General features: G+C 39.0%; 1 protein-coding gene across 1 annotated transcript in view; it reads right to left on the bottom strand.

The window, feature by feature from the left end:
* Positions 1–2,856: 2,856 nt before the first annotated feature.
* The window catches only part of UBE2N (ubiquitin conjugating enzyme E2 N), a 40,721-nt gene continuing 21,787 nt past the window's right edge, over positions 2,857–21,790 (bottom strand). Inside the window, exons 2-4 of the mRNA XM_044226457.1 lie at positions 7,517–7,763; positions 7,197–7,337; positions 2,857–6,551 (exon numbers count right to left, since the gene is read on the bottom strand). Of these exons, the coding sequence (XP_044082392.1) occupies positions 6,511–6,551; positions 7,197–7,337; positions 7,517–7,763 (429 nt within the window). The 3' untranslated portion in view covers positions 2,857–6,510. The remainder of the gene's footprint in view (positions 6,552–7,196; positions 7,338–7,516; positions 7,764–21,790) is intronic.

Genomic DNA, 21,790 nt, shown 5'->3' with positions numbered 1-21,790 from the left:
TTTAAAAGGGTAACTGGCTAAGTTACCTTCCCCACCAAAATATAATTTCTATTTCCCCAAAATACTGCCTACTGAATACCAACTTAAGAATTCTCACATAAAAATTCCATTCAAATCTCATCTGGCTTTTGACTGTTAGTAAGTTGGAGCAAAAACAAAAGCCTGGCATTTCCCAATGTTGTCTTCACACTGGAATGGAAGAATTCCTTGTAGGTCCCCTTAAAATGAACTTTGTAGACAAAATGACGGGACTAAACACTAGAGTTGATTGTTTCTAGTAAACTGGGTTGTAGCAGGAATGTTGTCATGTAGTTGATTGTGCCTCAAAGTTTCAGGCTAACACTTGTTTCCTATATTCCTAAGGTTTACCAGAAGCTGCACAGTAATCCTCTGCTTTATGCCCAGCATTGTTGCTCATAGCACAGAGTAGGTTTCTGCCCTCAAGACAGAGTCTAAGAGCATCTGTGTGACTGAGTTGGTTAAGCAGGACTTCAGCTCAGGTGGTGATATCAGGGCCCCAGGATTTCAAGGTGTTGAACAACTTATTTGACAACAGCGAGAGGGAACCCAGGTGGAGTGGAGAGAGGGAGAAGCAGGCTTCTGCTGAGCAGGGCTTAAACCCAAGATCCAAAGCAGACCCTTACTAGCCACCCAGAACCATTTTTTTTTTTTTTTAAATAGACTTAACATCTCCAGTCTTCAAAAGCAACAATTTTATATGGAGCTGTAGAATAATCAGGTTGAAAAGTGATCTTTTCTCTGGTACTATTTCCCACCCACCCCCCTTTTTTAAAAATCTTCCTGACCAGGGCCATTGGCTGAATTCTAACAGTCAAGTGAGAAGGCCCTAAAGGCCTCTCTCGGCATTGCGTTATAGCAAAGACCCAAATTTATCCAAAGGCTTAGTTCTTTTTGCCAGAAGCGCTTTGTATGACTGAAACGACTTGTGATCCCCAAAGTTACTCTTGACAGTATGTGGAAATACTACCTGCACATCACATTTCCTGGTTCTTAATAAACACCAGTGACACTATTGTAACTCCCACTGTTCCTCAATTTTTAATCAAATTCATTCCTTAAAAGAATACTTGGACCATTAATGTGTATCAAGAACCTTAAAAAAACATCTTTTGATCAAATTATACTGGGAATTCCAAACCCTCTCCAGGGATGTGGATAAAGATTTATGTACCAAGATTAGGTAACTAATAATAACATATCCATGTAAAGGAATATTATGCAGACACAAATGACATTCAAGTCAGGTAAGGATTTCTGCATGTAAATCAGTATAGCCTTTTGGAAAATAAGTACTACTTAGCAAAATTTTACAGCTCCACTTCTGGGAATCTAGTAAACAAATAGACAAACTGCACAAACAAAATATGGTTAAAGATGCATAATGCAGACTTCAAAAAATGGTAACAATCTAAATGTAATGGGGATTATCATAAATAGATATTACAGGGATAACAAAGAAATACAATGCCCCAAGGTAAACTTTCAGTAACATTTTAAAAAAGCATTACCTGCTAACAGTCACTTTTAAAAAAGGAACCTGTACGGATTTCTTTAAAATCTGTGTAAATTTAAAAATTAAAATACTCCCAGAAATTTTCAATGTGAAAATGTTCAGTAATCTTGCATGAAAAAACTGAGCTTGATAAATGCTCAATCTCTGCATACTATCAAGATATGTATGTATTAACAGCAAAGGGGAAAAAGGAAACCTACACCATCTTTGTTACTGGAGTAACCTTAATGTATCACTTTTTCTAAGGAGGAGCGGGGTGGGGAGAGATTTGTTCCAATACAAGAGCAGTGAATAATCAATCACAGCCAAGGAGGCTACAGGCTAAACCTTAGCCCCCACCTGTCTTTGCACTGCTCACAAATTTAATACTTTTTTAAATGGTTGAAAATATTTTGTGGCCTGTGAAAAAGTTTTATCATAGCACAGCACCTCCAGCCATTTAAAATTGTCTATGGATGCGTTCTCACCAACAAGTGCAGAGGTCAGTAACAACACGGACAACAGAGCCCCAAATATTTTGTTTTTTGGGGGGGGGGATCACCCTGTTCATTCCCTTGGCTACTCACAAACCAACCACCGAGTTCAAATCTAGTGCAACCAACCTACCTTATCTAAAATGCTTTTGACAAAGTCTTTCAACTTGCTAGATTATACTGAAATTTAATTGGGATTTACTAACTTAGATCATAGAACTATTTCAAAAGAGTCATGGTGGGTGAGAATGGATCAGAATATGTAAAAATGAAGCCTGCTAGGTACTCTCTACAAAGGTGGTGAGGTTACTAGTCTTTCTAAGACCTGTTTTGTCCCACAAGTAACATGATTAGAGGAAAAATGGTAAAAAACTCCTTAATGAGCAACACAACATGTATTTTTAAATGATGAGATTTCAGTTGTGACTCTGCTAGGAGACACAATAAGCAAGGGTGAAAAATACTCTGGCAATTATTCTGCTTCTACAACCAAGTCAGAAACTGAAACAATTACATCAAGTCAGTCGAGGCTTGGCTGTGTACCAAGTCTCCATTCACACAACTGAAATGCCACACCAACAGGCACAGATGAAATGAGACCAACTGAAAGATGTCCAGATGTAACTGGGGAGAAAAAGTACTGGAACTCTTCATGCGGAGTTCCATACTCAAAAGGAAAAACTGTGGCCGAAATCCTAGTTTTGCAGCCAATGGGAACTTACCCAATTTGTAACAAAGCTGTAGCAAAGCTAACCCTTGAAACAAATCTTCCCAATTTCCAACATCAATGAGAAATGGAAATTAACACAGGGGCATATAGTTAAGGAAACAAAGTATCACCAGGCTGGGTGGAAGATTACAGATTTTTATTCTTTATATTTCTTTCAAGTTATTACATTCAACATGTTTTGCTTTTGTGATCATTAAATCATTTAAAAAATAAACCCCTGATATAATTCCTTAAACTAAGCAGCATGCTAAATGAAATGTTATCCCCCCAGCCCAAAAATACATTATTCCAATGAGATAATTACATTTTTCTTAAATCAACTGATAAATTAGCTGCCATGAATAATGGCATTTTATTTAATTTAATTACTTGGTTTTTGGCCAGCTTTTCCAGATAAGGTTACCTTTTTAAAACCTTTGCAACTAACAAAATGTGATATGGCTAGAAGAGCTTAAAAAAAAAATCCTGAATTGCCAAATAGAAAAATAAAGACAATTTCTATCATTCCTAGGACACCAACAGTTCCATCTCGCTAATGTTGTGTTTATGGTGTCTTCCAGGATACTAGATTTCTTCCCGTACCCTCTCTGAACAGTGCTAAACCACAGCACCTGTGGCTTGTTCAAATACCAGTTCGCATTTTAAGCTTATTCTTAAATGCTTCTGAAATTTTGTATTTAAGTATATTCTTGGTCTAGAGCAGGGTTTAAGTTCTACACACTGCGGAGCCAAGATTTTATTAGGCATGACCAAGAATAACTAGTGTGTAAAAAAAATCAAAACAAAGTAGACTGAAACAAAATCAAATCAAATAAAGCCCCAGTCAATGCTTCTGGATTTCAGAAAAGCTCCTAAAGGGGGCAGAACAGATTTTTCAAGAAGCCACTTAACATACTCAGATTCTTCTCCTCTCCCCCAGGGCTTTGTACATGGTATTCCTCCAGCTTGGAGGTGTTCATCTGGCTGGAACTCAGGAGAGCAGCCCTCTCAAGTATTCCTTCCCTTCTCCATACAGAGCGGCAACTGCAGTTCTCTGTGCCCCTCCCCCGTAAGAAGGTCCACAGGAAAAGCCGCAGGCCAATCTCATTCACTTAATCATCCACAAGTGGTACAGTGCTGCGTACATAAAATACTTCCGTCGAATTCACTGTTCCCTTTTAAGCTTAGGAGTTACAAATCAAAGGCTAGAGAGAGAGGACTACATAAAGGAGCAAGCAGGCTGCAGGGTCCGGGACTCACAGCCCACTGCGGAGTCTCTGAAGGAGGAGAGAGGGACGCGCGGCTCCGGAGGCGGCTACTCCACTCCTCCCAGAAGGTGCTCTGCAGCAACGCAGAGCGGGGCTGCAGTTGCCTGATCTTCATACCATTCATGTTACCAGAATTGGAGATTTTTTTTTTCCCATGTGAATTTCCTGATTTTTAAAAATGCTGGCACTGAATTCAAAATATTTTAACCAACCACACACTGTGCGGGGCCAAGGAAAAGAGGCCCAAAAGCCAGAGGTGGCTGACAAGTTTTTGCAATCTACCTGGCCTCTCCCAGAGCCCCTTTTAATCCTAAACAAATTCAATCAACAGACTGACTCCTTTCATTCCACTGGCTGAGAAAGAGTCTTAAAGAAACAATGGGGGCTCTTAACAAATTACAAAGGAAAAAACAATGCCATGAAATCGGGAATTCATATATTTGAAACAAAAACAGTATATTATTCCATTTTAGTACTTCTACAACTCAGATCAGTAGACATGAGTCCCATTCTAGACATACTCTTGTGGTACAATGGATTTAAATCTGGAATTTTAGAACTTACAAATCACTATGTGATACTAGCTACCATCATGAGTAGTGCCACCTACACTAAATAAAGCTCACTGCTTGAGTGTTCATTTTGGCCCCAGAATGTGATTCTGTTTCCTTAGTTGCAAAACACCCTCTACAGCACAAGAACTGTTATAAATGTCAACCGCTCTTCAAGAGCTTTAAATTTACAATGTTAGGGTTATGAACAATTTTATTCTGAATTAAACTAACATTTGTTTCCAAGCAATGCATTTATTTGGAAGGATACCAGTTACCAGTCATCAAAAACTTTCATATGTTGAAAATGTAATTTTAATAGATAATTCTTCATCTTACATAGGAGCACAATAAAATACACCACATTCTGAAGAAACTCCAGAAGTTATGAGAATCAAGAGTGGGGGAAATTCAGACGGGCTACAATATCCATTACCTTAAATTGCAAGAGACAAAGGTTCCAACCCAGGGGGTGAGGAGGGTGTGGGGAGGGGGTTAACATTTACATATTTGGGACTGGCTACACTGATGACATACAAAGAGCAAGGATAGGGAATTTGATACGGAGAAGGGTGGGAAAGAACAGTTTTTTTGAGGGGAGGAACTCTGTCAATGCAGAAAAAAATTACTGAATATCAAACAACAGGAGCTCCCATAGCAAATACTGAAGGATGAAAGAATCATTAACTGAGGATCTGATACTCAAAGGAAGAAACCTTTCAGATAACACTTATGCAAGCTAGTTGCTTGAGATCTGCTCATCAGGTCTATAAGGAAGACTCATAAATGCTTTAGCAACCCCCAAAAATTATCAGATTGGTGTTTCCTAATAGCACACACCAGTGGTTACACGTGGTTTCCAGACAAGAACTAAGAAAAGGGTCATATCCCAAATGCCAGATACAAACAAATGTGGCACAACATGTGAGTCCTACACAAAATCAGTCACAATGCTGCTTTGCTGTGACTCTCCTGTACATGGCAAGACACCAATGATCACCTACCTAATCAGACAACACCAACACATTTATTCAAATTTCTAGGAGGTTTAAAAAAAAAAAAATACCAATGCTTTAAGCATGCTCAGGGCCAGCTTATAAATACTCCATTCAGTGGTATCTTAACACGTTTGCATCAGTGAAAAGAAACTGGCAAAATCCACCTCTTGCCAGATCAACTTGTCAGATGGTGAAGACCAAAAGAGAATGTTCCATCAGTTTTAATTTTTAAATACGATTGTCACATTGGGAAAATGAAATAAACACAGTAAAATAAACTGTACAAAGGCAAAGTAGAATAACAAAAAATATTTTACTAAAACATAAGATTTACAGAAGTTTCCAGACAAGCCATACAAAATGGTCACAAGCTTTTTCTTGAAGGAAGGATTCTACACTTGACAGCAAAGTCACAATGTTATTAGTGAGGGCTGTGATGTTTGTTTAATGTTCCCATTTTGGTTCAAACAATCAAGCTTGTCCATCTACAGTGTCTAAATAAAGTTAGACTTGGCTAGAGAGCATATTCTAAAGAACTGGTTAGCTGCTTTTAACCAATGCAATTAGATCACCATAAAAAGGGGGAAAGGAGCCCATAAAATTAAAATAAAACTACCTCTCCCCCTCAAAAAAGTAATAAAGAAAAACACCCAAACCCCTGCAGCTAACCCTGACAACTACCTTCATTCACAGTGCTTAACCATGATGGGGGAAATGAATAAAAGCAGAGAAGGGCCGCTGCTTTTAAACGTTTCACAATAATCCAGATGGTACTTCTAGCCTCTGCTCATGCTTTACAACAGTGAATCAGGACAAGACATAGATTTGCTAATGTGCATTTAATCACCAAAGGACTGAAGATGTCTGGGCTTTTATTCTGTAATGTTTCTAAGACTGTGTCCATTAAATGCAAACAAAAAAGGAAGAAGTCTTGGCAGAACAGGATAAGTGATGCACACTTGATGATCAGATCGATTTTAAATATTATTCATGGCATATAGCCTAGTCCATGCTCTAGCTGTAGACAAAAACAAACGTGCAATTATTATTTTACTTAGTTCAATATGTTACTTTCCAAACTCTATAAACATAAAGCAGTATTATGTTGAATGCATACTATTTTCTATCATCTGGATCAGACAGAAAGACTTTGTGTATATCTAATTACCAAAACACTACAATGGAATCCAGAAATTCTACAAAATTCAGCAGGATGGAAAGAGTTGTCTCCTTTTGTCTCCTTCATTTCTAGATATGCTCTCCACTAATTTTGTTAAAATCTGTAACAGGAAGAAGCTTACTGATTTTCAAACTCCCTAGCTATAAACTGGCATAGTTTTACTGATCAGATGAATTACAAAAGCAGCTCAAAAGGTTTCAAAAGTTTTCTAGCATCTTCATGTACTGTTAGGTGAATGGTACACAGGAGTATTTGATAAACCAATTATAGGCTGTCTTTACATTTGGGGATCATGCAGCAGGCCCTAAGACAGAGTTCAAACATCTGCTGTTGAGAGGTGTTTACATAGTACAAACAGGATATGACTTATTCCTCTTAATGTATCTTTTCCTTTCTGTTAAGACTCGAAAAGAAGTTTTTGTAACGGTAGTATATATTGTTTGAAAAAGTGGAGTGGTGTGAAGGAGAGTGGGTATTAAATACCTGTTTCTATGGCTTGGGCCTCGTTGGTCTTCCACTGCTCTGCTACATCGTTTGCTAATGGATCATCCGGATTGGGAGCACTTAACAAAGCCTGGATCGATAGCAGAACTGTGCGGATCTGCAGTGCTGGGGACCACTTATCTATGAAGGCAACAGGCCCAGAATGATCAAGCATGAAACAAAAGCCCCAGAACTACTGCATTGCATTCCCACAGACCTTTGTGGTCTTTATATAAGGCAATGTTCAGATTCTCAATATAGAATGCTTAAGAGAAAAAGGAGAAATCTTAATAGCATATATTAATAAGGGTAACACTTACCTTTCAAAATATCTAAACATATTCTTCCCAACTTGTCTACATTAGGATGATAAATTTTGGTCATGAAACGTACTTTAGGGGCTGCCATCGGGTATTCTTCTGGTAGGAATAGTTCAAGCTTAAAAGTCCCTCCCTCAAAGGGGGAATCCTGAGGGCCAGCAATGACCACATGAAAATAACGGGCGTTGCTCTCATCTGGTTCTGCTTTAATGCCAGGAACTGGTTCTGCCAGCAAACGCTGGGTTTCCTACAACAGAAAAACATGACACATTTATGAAACAAATGTCACTTTGCTAAACACCAAATTAAAAATTAAGAAGTTCGTCTCTTGTGGGGCACCTGGGTGGCTCAGGTCATGCCTTTGGCTCAGGTCATGATCCCAGGGTCCTGGGATGGAGTGGGCTTTCTGGGCTTTCTGCTCGGCAGGGAGCCTGCTTCCTCCTCTCTCTCTCTCTGCCTGCCTCTCTGCCTACTTGTGATCTCTATCTGTCAAATAAAATAAATAAAATCTTAAAAAAAAAAAAAAAAGAAAGAAAAGAAAGAAAGAAAAAAGTTCATCTCTTGTGACAGGACACAACAGAATTTCTCCACTCTCCCAAAGGGTTTATATTTATTTTTTTAAACTCGAAGTTCAAAGAAAACACTATTTAAATAATCCCAATCACCTGAATGCAACTGCAAGTGAAGAGTAATGACATACACTGCAGCTGCAAATGTCTGAGCCTATGCTGGTAATAAAACTTAGGATAATGAAACTGATTTTATACTAAGGAGAGAAGTGAGGAGAGGGGAGTGGAAGAGAGAGGAGGCAAGAGAGAAGAAAAAAAAGAAAATAACACTGGGATTTTCACACAGGTAAAGGCCACTTACACTGTTTAAACTCTACCAAAACCTTTAAAAAGTAAAATTAAGGGCACCCGACTGGCTCAGTCAGTACATGAACTCTTGGTCTTCGTGTTGTGAGTTCCAGCTCCATGCTGGGTGTGGAGATTACTTAAAAATAAAATCTCCTAGGGAGTGCCTGGGTGGCTCAGTGGATTAAAGCCTCTGCCTTGGGTGCAGGTCATGATCCCAGGGTCCTGGGATCAAGCCCGGCATCCAGCTCTCTACTCAGTGGGGAGCCTGTTTCCTCCAATCTCTCTTTCTGTCTGCCTGTCTACTTGTGGTCTCTGTCAAATAAATAAATAAAAATCTTTTAAAAAAAAAAACTAATAAATAAAAAATAATAAAATCTCTTAATTTTTTAAAAGTAAAATGAGTTCTAAAAGTCACTGAAAAATCTTTCCTCTAAAAAACAGAAGGGAATGTAGGAGGGCCAAGTGCCTAGGCACCTAGACAGGGCTAGAGAATAGATACAACCTTGACACTGAACCCTTATGCTGCTCCCCAACAATCATTAGTTCTCTTTCCCATCTTTCTCCCTCTCTCCTAAATATCTAGAACACTCTTGTCTCTCTTCAAACCTCCAGAATCTCTATCCTCACCCTCATTTTTGGCTGATGACTCTCCTGTCTATGTCACAAGAAAACAGATATTTCTTCAAGTTTGCACACCCACCTTCAACTGTGTGCCCATATGCTTTGTCTGTCCTCTTGTCACTGTGGATAAAAAGGCTGTCACTCTTGGCTAAAACTGACCTCTCCTCTAAAGCATTAAATCTTCTCTCCTTTCCACTTATTAAAGGACATTGCCGTAGGATCTCTTTCTTCTCCTGAACTAGCATTCCCCCCCCTCCATTGGCTCTTTCCCCAAACTGTACAAACTTGCTGCAATTTTCCCAGTAAGAGGAGAAAATAACCTTGACTTAACTCTCCCACCACCTCCTCATCAGCTAATGCACCACTGCTTTGCTGCTTTTTCAAAGTTCTCTGTATCTGATTGTTTCCAATTTTTCTCCTCCCCTCCTATCTTGAACACAACTCTCCAATCAGGGTCTAGCCATTAACGTGCCTGTTGAGGTCACCAGTGATTCCCACACAGTTAAATCAAATGGCCAATGCTTAATCTTCATCTTATTTGACCTAAATGTAACATCTTACCCAGCTGGTCTGCCCTCCTCCTTGCCAAACATCACCCAGCTTCCTACGGCCGAGCTCTCCGGATTCTCTTCCTACTTGTCTAGCTGCAACCTCCTTGCTGGTTCCTCCCCTGACTCCCCAACACAGAAGTGCACCAGGGCTCTGTCCTAAGGCTTCTTTTACATACTTCTATAGTGATCCCATGTTGTCCAATGAATCTAAATACTAAATACACCCTGTATACAATGTCTCCCTAAACTCATATTCAGCACAGATCTCTCCCCTGGATTACACCTCTTCTATCCATAACAATTTGTTCAACAGCTCCTCTTATGTGTCTTAATGAGCATCCCAACTTAGCATGACTTTCCCCACCTCCAATATGCTCTTCCCACAAAGCCATCTTCACTTTAGTTAACCATCCATCCACCCTTCCAACTGATCAAATTTTTCCCTTCATCTCCACCATATCTAAACTGATCGGCATATTTTGTTCCCTTGAATTTCCAAATCTACTGGACTGCTTCTTACTGCCCTACAGCTACACTTCTTTTTTTTAAAGATTTTATTTATTTATCAGAGAGGGGGGGGGGGAGAGTGAGCACAGGCAGACTGAATGGCAGGCAGAGGCAGAGGGAGAAGCAAGCTCCCTGCCGAGCAAGGAGCCCGATGTGGGACTCGATCCCAGGACGCTGGGATCATGACCTGAGCCGAAGGCAGCTGCCCAACCAACTGAGCCACCCAGGCGACACTTCTGATCCAAGCCACCATCAGCTCTCGGCTGGCACACTGTAATAGCTAAGTTTTGTTTTTCCTGCTTCTGACCTTGTTCCCCACTCACTCCTGGGTCTGTGTTCCATGGCCTTTGGAAGTCCTTACAATGACCCCCCCCTCCCCAGAAGAGGTTTTATATGATCCCCTTACTCTGGCTACGCTTAACTCATCTTCAGCTGTGTTTCCCCCAATACTCTTACCTGGCACTTTGCCCCAGCAAGATTAGCGGCTTTGTAATTTTCCAACCTGCTGGACATACTCCTCCCTCAAAAGCTTTGCCCTTGCTTTTTTTTTCCCCTGAAATTTCTACGTGGTTTGCTCCCTGAGAGCTCCTAAGATCTTCATTCAAATATGTTTTCTCGGGTAAGGCCTCCATAATTGAAATTGCAAAAGCCCGTTCCACCTAATCCCACACCCTCCCTATCCCTGTTGCCCGAATGTTGTCTCCAGAGCTCTACTAACACATTACATATCTCACTTATTTTGTTCAGAATGGAAGTGCCATAAAAGGAGATTTGTGCCTGTTTTATTCACTACTATATCCTCAGCATTTGGAACAGTGCCCAGCACCACAGATGTTCAATAAATACTTGCTGAATTATGAATCTATTTGATGTTACAAAGAACAAAGAATAAACTATCAGAACTGCATCTTCAACATTAAAGCAGTGTTATTCAAAGCAGGATATGCACATCACAGGAGGATAACAAAAAGATCCATTCACGCATGGGAAAAAATAACCTAACTTTATAAACTTACTTATTTATAAACTTATTTTTTTAGCCAAAAATCGATAACACTCAAAAGAAACTGGCAATTCCATGTGTAATTTTATGTTAGTAATATATATTCAACATTTTGAATAGGCATGTGCAGTTCAAGTTTTAAAACACTGCTATATCTGAAGTTTTATATATGAAAAACAATGAGAATACTGTATTTACGCCACCTTCAATTATGAAAAATCCTACACCTTACACCATTTCATTCTACAGTCTACAGAGTACATACTAAAAGAGCTTTCCCTGTCTTATACTGAAATAATTATAAGATGCAGATAAAAAATTAAACCCTTTTCCAAGCTGTGTTAAACCCATAGCCATTTAAAGCAATGCCTTTAGTACTTTAATTAACTAGAGACTGGTTTTTTTTGCTTTGTTTTAATCATAGCAGTGCAAGGGAAATGAGAACAAATGCTGTGAACTACTTTTAGCAAAATGTTCTTTGGGTTCAAAGTAAAACATTTTCACCGCATAAAAAATCTCAGAGGGGCACCTGGGTGGCTCAGTTGATTAAGTGTCTGCCTTCAGCTCTAGCCTGGCACTGGGCTCCCTACTTAGTGGGGAGTCTGCTTCTCCCTCCCTCTCTGCCCCTCCTCGCCCCAGCTTGTGCATTCTGTCTCGTACTTGCACTCTCTCTTCCTCTCTCAAGTAAATAAACAAATCTAAAAAAGAAACAAACAAACAAAAAAACCTCAAGAGGCAATAATGAAGCCTCCCACTGTAGGAAGTCCACCAACATGGAATTAGAACAAAAGAGGCAGGTCTTCATTTTTAGCAAAAAAATTAAAATAAAATAAAATAAAGATACTAAGGATCAACAGTAAGAGCAAAGAAATGAGAAAAAATTAGATGATAAAATTCCTTGAATTCTGACCTCTTCTCACCTCGACCCTCCTTTTGTTTTGCCCCAGGTCTTCCTATTTTTAGAAATCCAGAAGTTGGAAGACTGGAGGAAAAAAGAAAAGGCTGGGGTCTAAGGGCCCCCAAATCCCACTCCCTGGTTACACAAAGTAGTAGCAGCTCTATTCTAGGCTATAAAACGCTGCCAAGAAGGGCCTCCAAGATCATATCCCAAAATAGTCTTAAAATCACACTTAGAACACATTGTCAGATTCATCATTCCTTCCTCATCCTCAGTTCCTCCTCAAAATAAGCCTCTTTCTAAAGAATGTACATATTAAACATACCACATGGCCTGATCAATTATAAAATTTAATCAGAACACATTCTAGCATAATCCTTTACCTATGGAAAACATTTTGAAACAGTTTTTATATGCTCTCAAGTTCTCATGGATTTTGATATAATGAAGAGATGCATAATTATTTGGCTACATGGCACTGATTTCCCAAACAAACCCACAGCATAAATTATGGGAGGAAAAAAGAATAAAATCCAAACCAAAAGGAACAAGTCTCACCCACAGAACTTAGAGTCCATTTTTTTTTTCCCGAAAAAGGCAAAAGTGGGTAGGAAATAAAATCCTTCCTGCTAGTACTCACTCACACATGGGTAACTGTGAAACACATTCTAGTTTTATATTATTCCTTGGTAAAAAGACAGTGAAGTACAGTATGATTTCTTCAAGTCTAGAAGTAACAGGTTCAAATTCCTTCTGCATTGCTTACATATTACTATTACTTTTGAGCAAATAATCTGCACTGCTCTGAGTCTCAGCTGACTTATTAAGATTACCTCTCTTGTAGAGTTGCTATGAAGATCAAAAGAGGAATACTGCAGAAAGACTTAACAGATGAGATCACATAGGAAGGCCATAGCCATACACAACTCAAAAAGAATTAAGAACAAAGCACAGTAACAAATCTTAAGATTTAGTAAACAACAGTACTTATTTTTTTTTTTTAAAGATTTTATTTATTGGAGCCCCTGGTGGCTCAGTGGGTTAAAGCCTCTGCCTTCAGCTCAGGTCATGATCTCAGGGTCCTGGGATCAAGCCCCACATCGGAATCTCTGCTCAGCAGGGAGCCTGCTGCTTCCCCCTCTAAATCTTTGGTGGAGGAGGTTTTATTTATTTATTTGACGGAGAGAGAGAGATCGCAAGTAGGCAGAGAGGCAGGCAGAAGGTGGGGGGGGGAGCAGGCTACCTGCTGAGCAGAGAGCCTGATGCAGTGCTTGATCCCAAGACCCTTAGATCATGACCTGAGCCAAGGGCAGAGGCTTATTAACACACTGAGCCACCCAGGTGCCCCCAGTACTTGTTTTTAAAGAAAACAGAATAACCATTAGTGGGGCGCCTGGGTGGCTCAGTGGGTTAAGCCACTGCCTTCGGCTCAGGTCATGATCCCAGGGTCCTGGGATGGAGTCCCACGTCGGGCTCTCCGCTAGGTGGAGAGCCTGCTTTCCTCTCTCTCTCTCTCTCTCTCTGCCTACTTCTCTGCCTACTTGTGATCTCTCTCTGTCAAATAAATAAATAAAATCTTTAAAAAAAAAAAAAGACTAACCATTAGTTGCATTATAATCCTACTTGTTTAAAAGCTAATCCTCGGACCCAATCCCAGGCAGAACCGAGTTTAGGCCATACAGAACAAAAAGTATTATAGACTACTTAGGGAATTAGTTACTAAAAAACAGAAAAGGAAGTACATAAAAATAGAGTATAAATTTAAGTGGCAGGAAGATTAAGTCTCAAGGAAACTATCTTACAGAGTATACCTTAAAAAGGAATTAAGTATCAAACTGATCTGGTTATCAATAGATCTACTGGGACTTGAAGAGCAAATTTTAGGATTATACTACCGTAAACTGCAACACTTGACAGTCTGTCAACTAAATTCCATTATCTAGGTCTTGTCCCTCTGTAAAGTTCAATAACAACTTGCGCTCACCATCAAGAAATGTTAAGGTCTATTATACATCTTTTTAAGGCAGTGGATGAGGTATGTACAGTAAAATTTTAGATAATAAACAGTATTCTTAGAAAAAAAGTGGCAGGGATGCCTGGTGGCTCAGTCAATTAAGTGTATTCTGGTTGAGGTCATGATCTCAGGGTCCTGAGATCTAGCTCCAGATCACGCTCAGCAGGGACTCGGCTTGAGATTCACTCTCCCCTTTGCCCCTCCCCCCCCAAGGAAGGAAGGAAGAAAGAGGGAAGAAGGGAGGGGAAAAGTGGCAATCTGCATATGAGAAAAGTTGCTCCATTTAATAACTTTCTATACACACCTCCAACTTTCTATATACTTTACATTACATTATATACATATATACATGATTACACTACATACATTATATACTTTACATTAATATCTATGTACACCTCCAACTAGTTGGAGTGTAATATATATACACACATATATATGTATATATATATACACTACCTATATCTATATACTACCTCCAACATATACCTACAGCCATTAGGTTTTTTTCCTATTTGGAATATCCTCTGGTGGCACCCGGGTGGCACAGTCAGCTAAGCACCCGACTTTTGGTTTCAGCTCAGGTCACTATCCGGGGTCCCGATATTGAGCCCTGCTTCTCACTCAGCACAGAATCTGCTTAAGACTCATTTTCCCTCTTCCTTTGCCCCTTACCAGGCCCTCTCTCACTCTCTAATGTTAAAAAAGAATTATTCTCTGAAACACAAAGATGTTTACTAATGTATTACTAATAATATCATTGTGGATCTTTAGATCATCTCACCCAAGAGCCATCTGACTACACTCGGTAACACCATCAATTTTGTTACCACACTAGTCTTCTCAAACTGAGAGGTGCCTCAATGATGTCTGCTCTGTGTACTCCAGCCTCTTTAACCACATCTACAAGCAATTTAAAAATATTACCAAGCAGGGGCTCCTTTGTCTGGGATTACTGATAAAGCAAAAGCCTATTTTTCAATTATAAACTACTTCAAGGGCATCTACAATTTCGCCATCTAAGACAAGTGGGAATTTTTTAAAAACATTACCAACATTTTGAGTGTCATGTCCCTAACATTTTATCCATGAGGCTTGTCGTTTGTACTACACAATTTTGGTCTGTGAACACAATGAATTTTAGGAACGCATAGATCTCATCATTATAGTAGAACTGACCTGTATTTATTCTGGCTGGGATTAGAAACAGAGCCAAAATTGTGCTCAATTTAACTACTGTACCACTTCCTTACAAATCATTAGGGTGAGCTAGAGGTGCATACAGCATGATAAAAATGGTTGATGAATGCTTTCTCTACAGCAGTGCTGCCCAACAGAAATACAAGCTGCAAATATAATACTAAATTTTCCACTAGCCACATTAAAAAGTAAAAAGCAGTTAAAATTCGTATTTTATTTAACAGTATATTCAAACGGCATCATTTCAACATGTAATCAACATAGAAGTTGCTTAACTGACTGAGCCTTTTTTCATACAAAGTCTTCAAAATCCAGTAATTTATACTTCTATACTTACAACACGTATCAATTCAAACTAGTCACACTGCAACTGCTCAATAGCCACATGGGCTAGCAGCTACCATACAGGACAGTGAAACACAGGACAGTACTGTTATAATGTTACTTACACATTACCAATATAACTTATTTTATATAGTGAGTAAAAACTGGTAGAGAAACTTTAAAGTATCACTTTTTTCCCCTCAAAAGTTCTATGCAACAGTAATGTCAGAACATTTGAATCACTAGTATTAGGAATGTGGCTGTTAATGTTTGGTACAGTCACAAGCCTGTGCTCGAAAATAATGACTCGTAGCCATTTCAAAAAAACACAGCACGGACAAAAATTAACTGAAACAAGGCAACTGCATGAAAAAATAAGGGTTAATCCCTCAGAGATCCTTTTAATTTTTACAGTCCACACTACCCCCTAGTGGATAAAAGATATAACTTACTCATTTGAACCCCCTTTCCTCCTCAAATAGCTGATCAACAATTTTACTCTAATTCACTAAGTTTTTTTATAAAATGTTTACCCTAAAGTCAGAGGAGACTAAAATTCTCAAGGCACACCCTCCACCTTCCACTTTTCCCTCTACTCCCACACACATAAACCTCACATTTTCCTTTGCTGAAAAGAAGGAAAAATGGAAGAAGCCCTTTCAAAGGCTCTAGGCACCAAGGACTAAATCTTAAGATCTTAGACCAAGGTCTCCCTGTGATGAAAAGCTTTATTTCTAGTGGACCAATAAGTAGTAAGAAAGTACAGCTGCCCCATGAACAACATACAAGTTAGGCGAACCAACCCCCCGCACAGGTGAAAATCCACATACAAATACTGACCCCCCAGAATTTAACTACTAAGAGTCTACTGTTGACCAAACACCTTACCTGTAAGTCAATTAATACATATTGTATGTATGTATTATACACTGTATTCTTATAATAAAGTAAGCTAGAGAAAAGACCATGTTAACAAAATGAGGGGCACCTGGGTAGCTCAGTCAGTTAAGCATCTGCCTTCAACTCAGGGTCATGATCTCCCCATCTTGGGACAGAGCCCCGTGTTTGGCTCCCTGCTCAGCAGGGAGTGCTTCTCCCTCTGCCCCTGCTTGCACATGCTCTCTCTCTCTCTCAAATAAATAAATAAAAATATTTTTTAAGAAAAAATCACAAGGGGTGCCTGGGTGGCTCAGTGGTTAAGCCGCTGCCTTCGGCTCAGGTCATGATCTCAGGGTCCTGGGATCGAGTCCCGCATCGGGCTCTCTGCTCAGCAGGGAGCCTGCTTCCTCCTCTCTCTCTCTGCCTGCCTCTCTGCCTACTTGTGATCTCTGTCAAATAAATAAATAAAATCTTAAAAAAAAAAAAAAGAAAAAGAAAAAATCACAAGGAAGAGAAAATGAATTTAATAGTTTATACTGCATTTTTAAAGATTTTATTTATTTATCTGACAGAGAGATCATAAGCAGGCAGAGAGGCAGGCAGAGAGAGAGAGAAGGAAGCAGGCTCCCTGCTGAGCACAGAGCCCGATGAGGGGCTCGATCCCAGGACCCTAAGATCATGATCTGAGCCAAAGGCAGGCACTTAACTGACTGAGCCACCCATGCGCTCCAGTTCTGCACTGCATTTATCAAAACTAAAAAATCCACGTACAAGTGGATTCACATATAAACAGACCAGTGAGCACAGTTCAAACCCATGTTCTTCAAGGGTCAGCTGTACGCTGTATTCCACTTTGGAGTAATATCCAAGAGAAGGAATGGAATAACCTGGTTGGTCTAGAACTCTCTAGTTTTTTCTCTCAAACCAAGACCAAATCAGTACCTCCGTTAAGTTCAGTGAAAAGGAAAAGAGACCTGGAAGCCAGGGAAGGACTTCTGAAAATCTAAGTATCTTCAACTGACTTGTTTCTCAGGTCTGAATTAGTCTGGAGTTTAGACCTTAACACCACCCCTCTTACTACAGCTGGGACAATAATTATTTGAAGATGAGAACCCCAACTAGCAAATGGTGGTAGTGAAGTGCTAAATACATGCTTGCTCAATGAATGAATAAATGCATGTGTGCTTAGGCACCACACAGAGCTGATAAGAAGAATTACTATACTTAACTATTAGTAGAGGGTAACTTCTACCCCAGGAATGGCATTTACAATTATTTCAATCACTGGCAACAGACAAAAATCTGAAAATCCTACTAACAAAGTGTGCCTCCAACAGGGAAAACCATTAGGCTGAATTCCTTGTCTACTACCCCCAAATTCTTTTGTTCCACTAAGCACCTCAAGTTATACTGCAGTCTGTCTCTTTTCCTGCCCCCACTAGTCTGTAAATTCCCTAAAGGCAGGGACTCTATGCAATTATTAAGCACTACACCCAGATGGGCAGAGAAGCAATAAAAAAAATCAAGTAACAATAACTGTGCCAAACAGTGATTTAAGTGCTCTACATGTATTATTAACTCAATCTTCATACCCATTTTACAAATGAGGGAAATGAGAAACTAAAACTAACCACTTATATTATAACCAAAGTTATAGCAAGTGGCAGAGCCAAGACTGAAATCCAGGTAACTGGGCTCTACTCAGACTGGCTTCAGAGCCCGATTTCTTAATCTCAGTGACCTATAGAAAGACAATTAACAATATGAACAGTAAATCTCAGATGTTTGTCAGGACAGTAAATAGCACAGAAGTTAAGGAAGGGCTCCTTTCAGTCCTTCATAATCATGAAAAAGTGCTTCATCAAAGAGATAAATTAATTTAAGCCATAATGTCACTTTTGTCCTTTTTCTCCTTTGGGATTGGCAACTGAAGAAGTATACAGTCTTTGTAACATAAATGAAGTAGAAAAAACTCTGCTTTATTTAATGGAAAAATCGGTATATGTCATTTTGACCTGGAATTATCCATTATATGATAAGCCACTTTGCCTATCTCTGTTATTACATGAAACTACTATGCTCTAAAATGTTGTGACTCTGAAATATGAATTTACTAACAAATGTTTATTTTGTACATGGCATTGTGGTACCAACTACTTCAAAGGAAGAATTTTTAAAAAGTCCCTTTATCCTTCAAGAATTTCACTGTGAGTATAAAATATATTTATAAAAGTCAGTTTTTGAAAGATGCATTTTCAAATACGGTATGTCAAGGTCTTAGAGAAGGTACAGGCAATTAGGGATACTAACTACAAGACCAACAGGACTACACTGGGAGTACATTATGTTCTTGCTTATTTCTAAAGACATTCCAAAAGTTTGCTGGGAAGATAACTTTACATCTCCATCTTTTTCTGTTTTTTTGAAAGACTTCTAAATACTAACATCACTCATGAAAGTTAACATCTCCATTTTTTTCTTAGATTCTGATTTGATGGATAATACATAAACACTTTGTTGCCTGGACTTTCTTTAGCACCAGCTCAAAAATTTAATATATGCCTTTACTGATCTAAATAATGTAACTGTCCTTTGGTCTTAATGAGTTTGTGTCTTAGGAATTATGTCTTGGAACTCTGAATGAAAAGACTATCTAGCTTAGTAACACTTCACTGAGATTGCTGCTGTAATAAGGTCATTAAGGCACCATTAGCAAACCCATCAAAAAGCATTTTTTAAAAACCTGAATGCTTCAAATTCTGGGAAGAAGTATATAACTTAGTAGATGAGGGAGGAAAGGTCTTCTGTATTCATCCTGAATGAAAATAGACAATTTTTAAATGCCTGTTTCTGTATAGTGAAAACTAAAATTATGGTTGATGCCTTAGCAAAAACCAGTAAACCTGTACTTAAAAAAAAAAATTCAGCATTTAAGTTAGAAATCATCTAGACTGTGGGTTTCTTTCTTAAAATTTCACGTGGTTGAAGTTGGTAATTCATTTTAAGGCCTTTACGTGTTAATTTCAGCCATTCATCTACACATTTGACTACAATGAAACAACAGTAAAATTCCACCATTCATTCATACCTTTCCTTCTTTAGCATAATGCTGGAATTGGGAGCTTAAGAATGTGAAAGTTTGAAGTAACTGTTGTTTGAAAACAGAAAAAGTTATCCATAGTCACACAGGATTATGTCGGCGGCATAAGAAAAATTAGGTTCATAATGGGTGTTCATCATTCCTTTAGACCACCTGACAGGCTGAACAGCCTTGATGGGGAATAATACCCCCAATCTTTACAGATCCCCACCTCCCTCAACAGAAGCTTTAGTCTTGGGAAATTTCCTAATTCTCTCCTAAGCATGTGTGAGATTTAGGTTCAGTCAAAACCTGTGCATCAAAGGTAAAATACAACAGAAGGATCCATTCTGGAGATAATAGCAGTAGTTACCTCTAGACAGCAAGGAGGAGGTTCTAGTGCAGCATTCTGTACTTGGCATTAGCAGTCGAACTGCAGGGTAGGAAGCATACAATGCCAGCAGTAAAGCCTCCACCATGTTGTGATTCTGAGCCCTGTTTCCTGAATGCCTCTTTCTTTGGCACCCCTGAAGATTATGTGAGATACTTGTAACTCAATAATACTATTTCTACTTAAACTAGCCAAAGTTGAACTCCATTGCTTGCTAAAAATACAAAGCTTAAACTAGATAGAAAAGAAAGTGAAAAAAAGGAAGAGTTAATAGACCCGGGGTTGGGGAAATGAAAAGGTTAAGAAGCGAAGTATCTCTTTGAGATTAAATAAGGTCAAAGGAGAGCAGGCTAACCTCACTACCAAAGAACTTCTATCTAGTTTAACTGCCTTTAAAGAGGGAGCTAATTTGGGGCGCCTGGGTGGCTCAGTGGGTTAAGCCGCTGCCTTCGGCTCAGGTCATGATCTCAGGGTCCTGGGATCGAGTCCCACATCGGGCTCTCTGCTCGGCAGGGAGCCTGCTTCCTCCTCTCTCTCTCTCTGCCTGCCTCTCTGCCTACTTGTGATCTCTCTCTGTCAAATAAATAAATAAAATCTTAAAAAAAAAAAAAAAAGAGGGAGCTAATTTCACACTGAAAGAGCTAACTTCTAACTAAACAGTCTGGTATACCTCCTAGGGAAAAAACCTGGAGCTAAAACATCTCTATTTAATCCCAATCTTAACTGTACCAATTTGTCATACAATCACACAAATTCACTTAGCCTCCCCAACTTCTAAAATTTAGTCCCTCCAACATTTCAAAGATTCCCTCTAACACTAAAACTAAGTATTTAACATTGAAATCGGTTAAATCTTACTGTTTTATGCTCCCTTCTGCTAAAACGTCCCCTTTTATAATACTCTTGTTTTTTAAGATTTATTGTGTTTGAGAAAGAGCAGGAGGGAGGGGAAGAGGGGGAAGAGAGGCCCAAGCAGGCTGTGCTTATTAGCGCAGAGCTCCAGACACAGGGCTCAATCTCAAGACCCTGAGATCACGACGTGAGCTAAAACCAAGAGCAGGGTGCTTTAACCAGCTGCACCACCTAGGCATCCCTATAATACTCTTTAACACTGTTATTACTGCTCACTGTTTTGCCCTATTGAGGGAAGAGGTATTATGGACTGTATCTCCAGCATCTATGCCAATGCTTAATATCTAAAGAAATTTGTTGCTAATGGTACCTGCTTTTTTACCCCCAATTCTTTCCTACCTGCTCATTAACGAAAAATACCATGTTGACTTAAATAGCTATACTCCTAATAACCAAAATCTGGTTAACATCTTAGTATGTTTGTATTTATTCTGATAAAGACAAAAGCCCTTTTTAAAAACAGTTTAATATTTTTACATTTTTTTCAATTACTGTGTCAGTCTACCCCACTTTCCTGGTTGTTTTACATGTAAATTAATCAGTATTCCTTGCACAACTATGTGGCATAAATAGGCACTTTTACTGGCCTCCAAGCTAGTGGCTTCTCTCGTACAACTACCATGGTATACCTTATAACCATGTATTACTTATTCAATCCTTGATCACTGGTAGAACTACCATGGTATACCTTATAACCATGTATTACTTACCTAATCCTTGATCACTAGTTACTTCAGGTTTCAAATGTGGTAATCAAAACAAAATTTAAGCACTAAATGCTTGAGGTCTTCACTAATAAGAAAGGCCTCTGCTTATATTAACAGACAAGACAGAAGCAGAGCAGATTAAATTTTCAGTGAGGGAATCAAAAACAAGTTACAGTTAAACCAGATTTGCATTCTCAATCCAATTGTGCCACTGACATAATTCTGTCCAAAATCCAAACCACAAGAAGAAAAAATACTGCACACTAAACACTGAGACAAACTAGGAAGCAATCAGATATTAGGGATCCTTCTCCCCCAAAATAAGCACCCT

This window comes from Neovison vison, chromosome 12, assembly GCF_020171115.1.
Source record: "Neovison vison isolate M4711 chromosome 12, ASM_NN_V1, whole genome shotgun sequence".
NCBI classification, from domain to species: Eukaryota; Metazoa; Chordata; class Mammalia; order Carnivora; family Mustelidae; genus Neogale; species Neogale vison.
The sequence above is the reverse complement of the archived record's forward strand: the minus strand, read 5'-3'. Positions and strand labels throughout refer to the sequence as shown.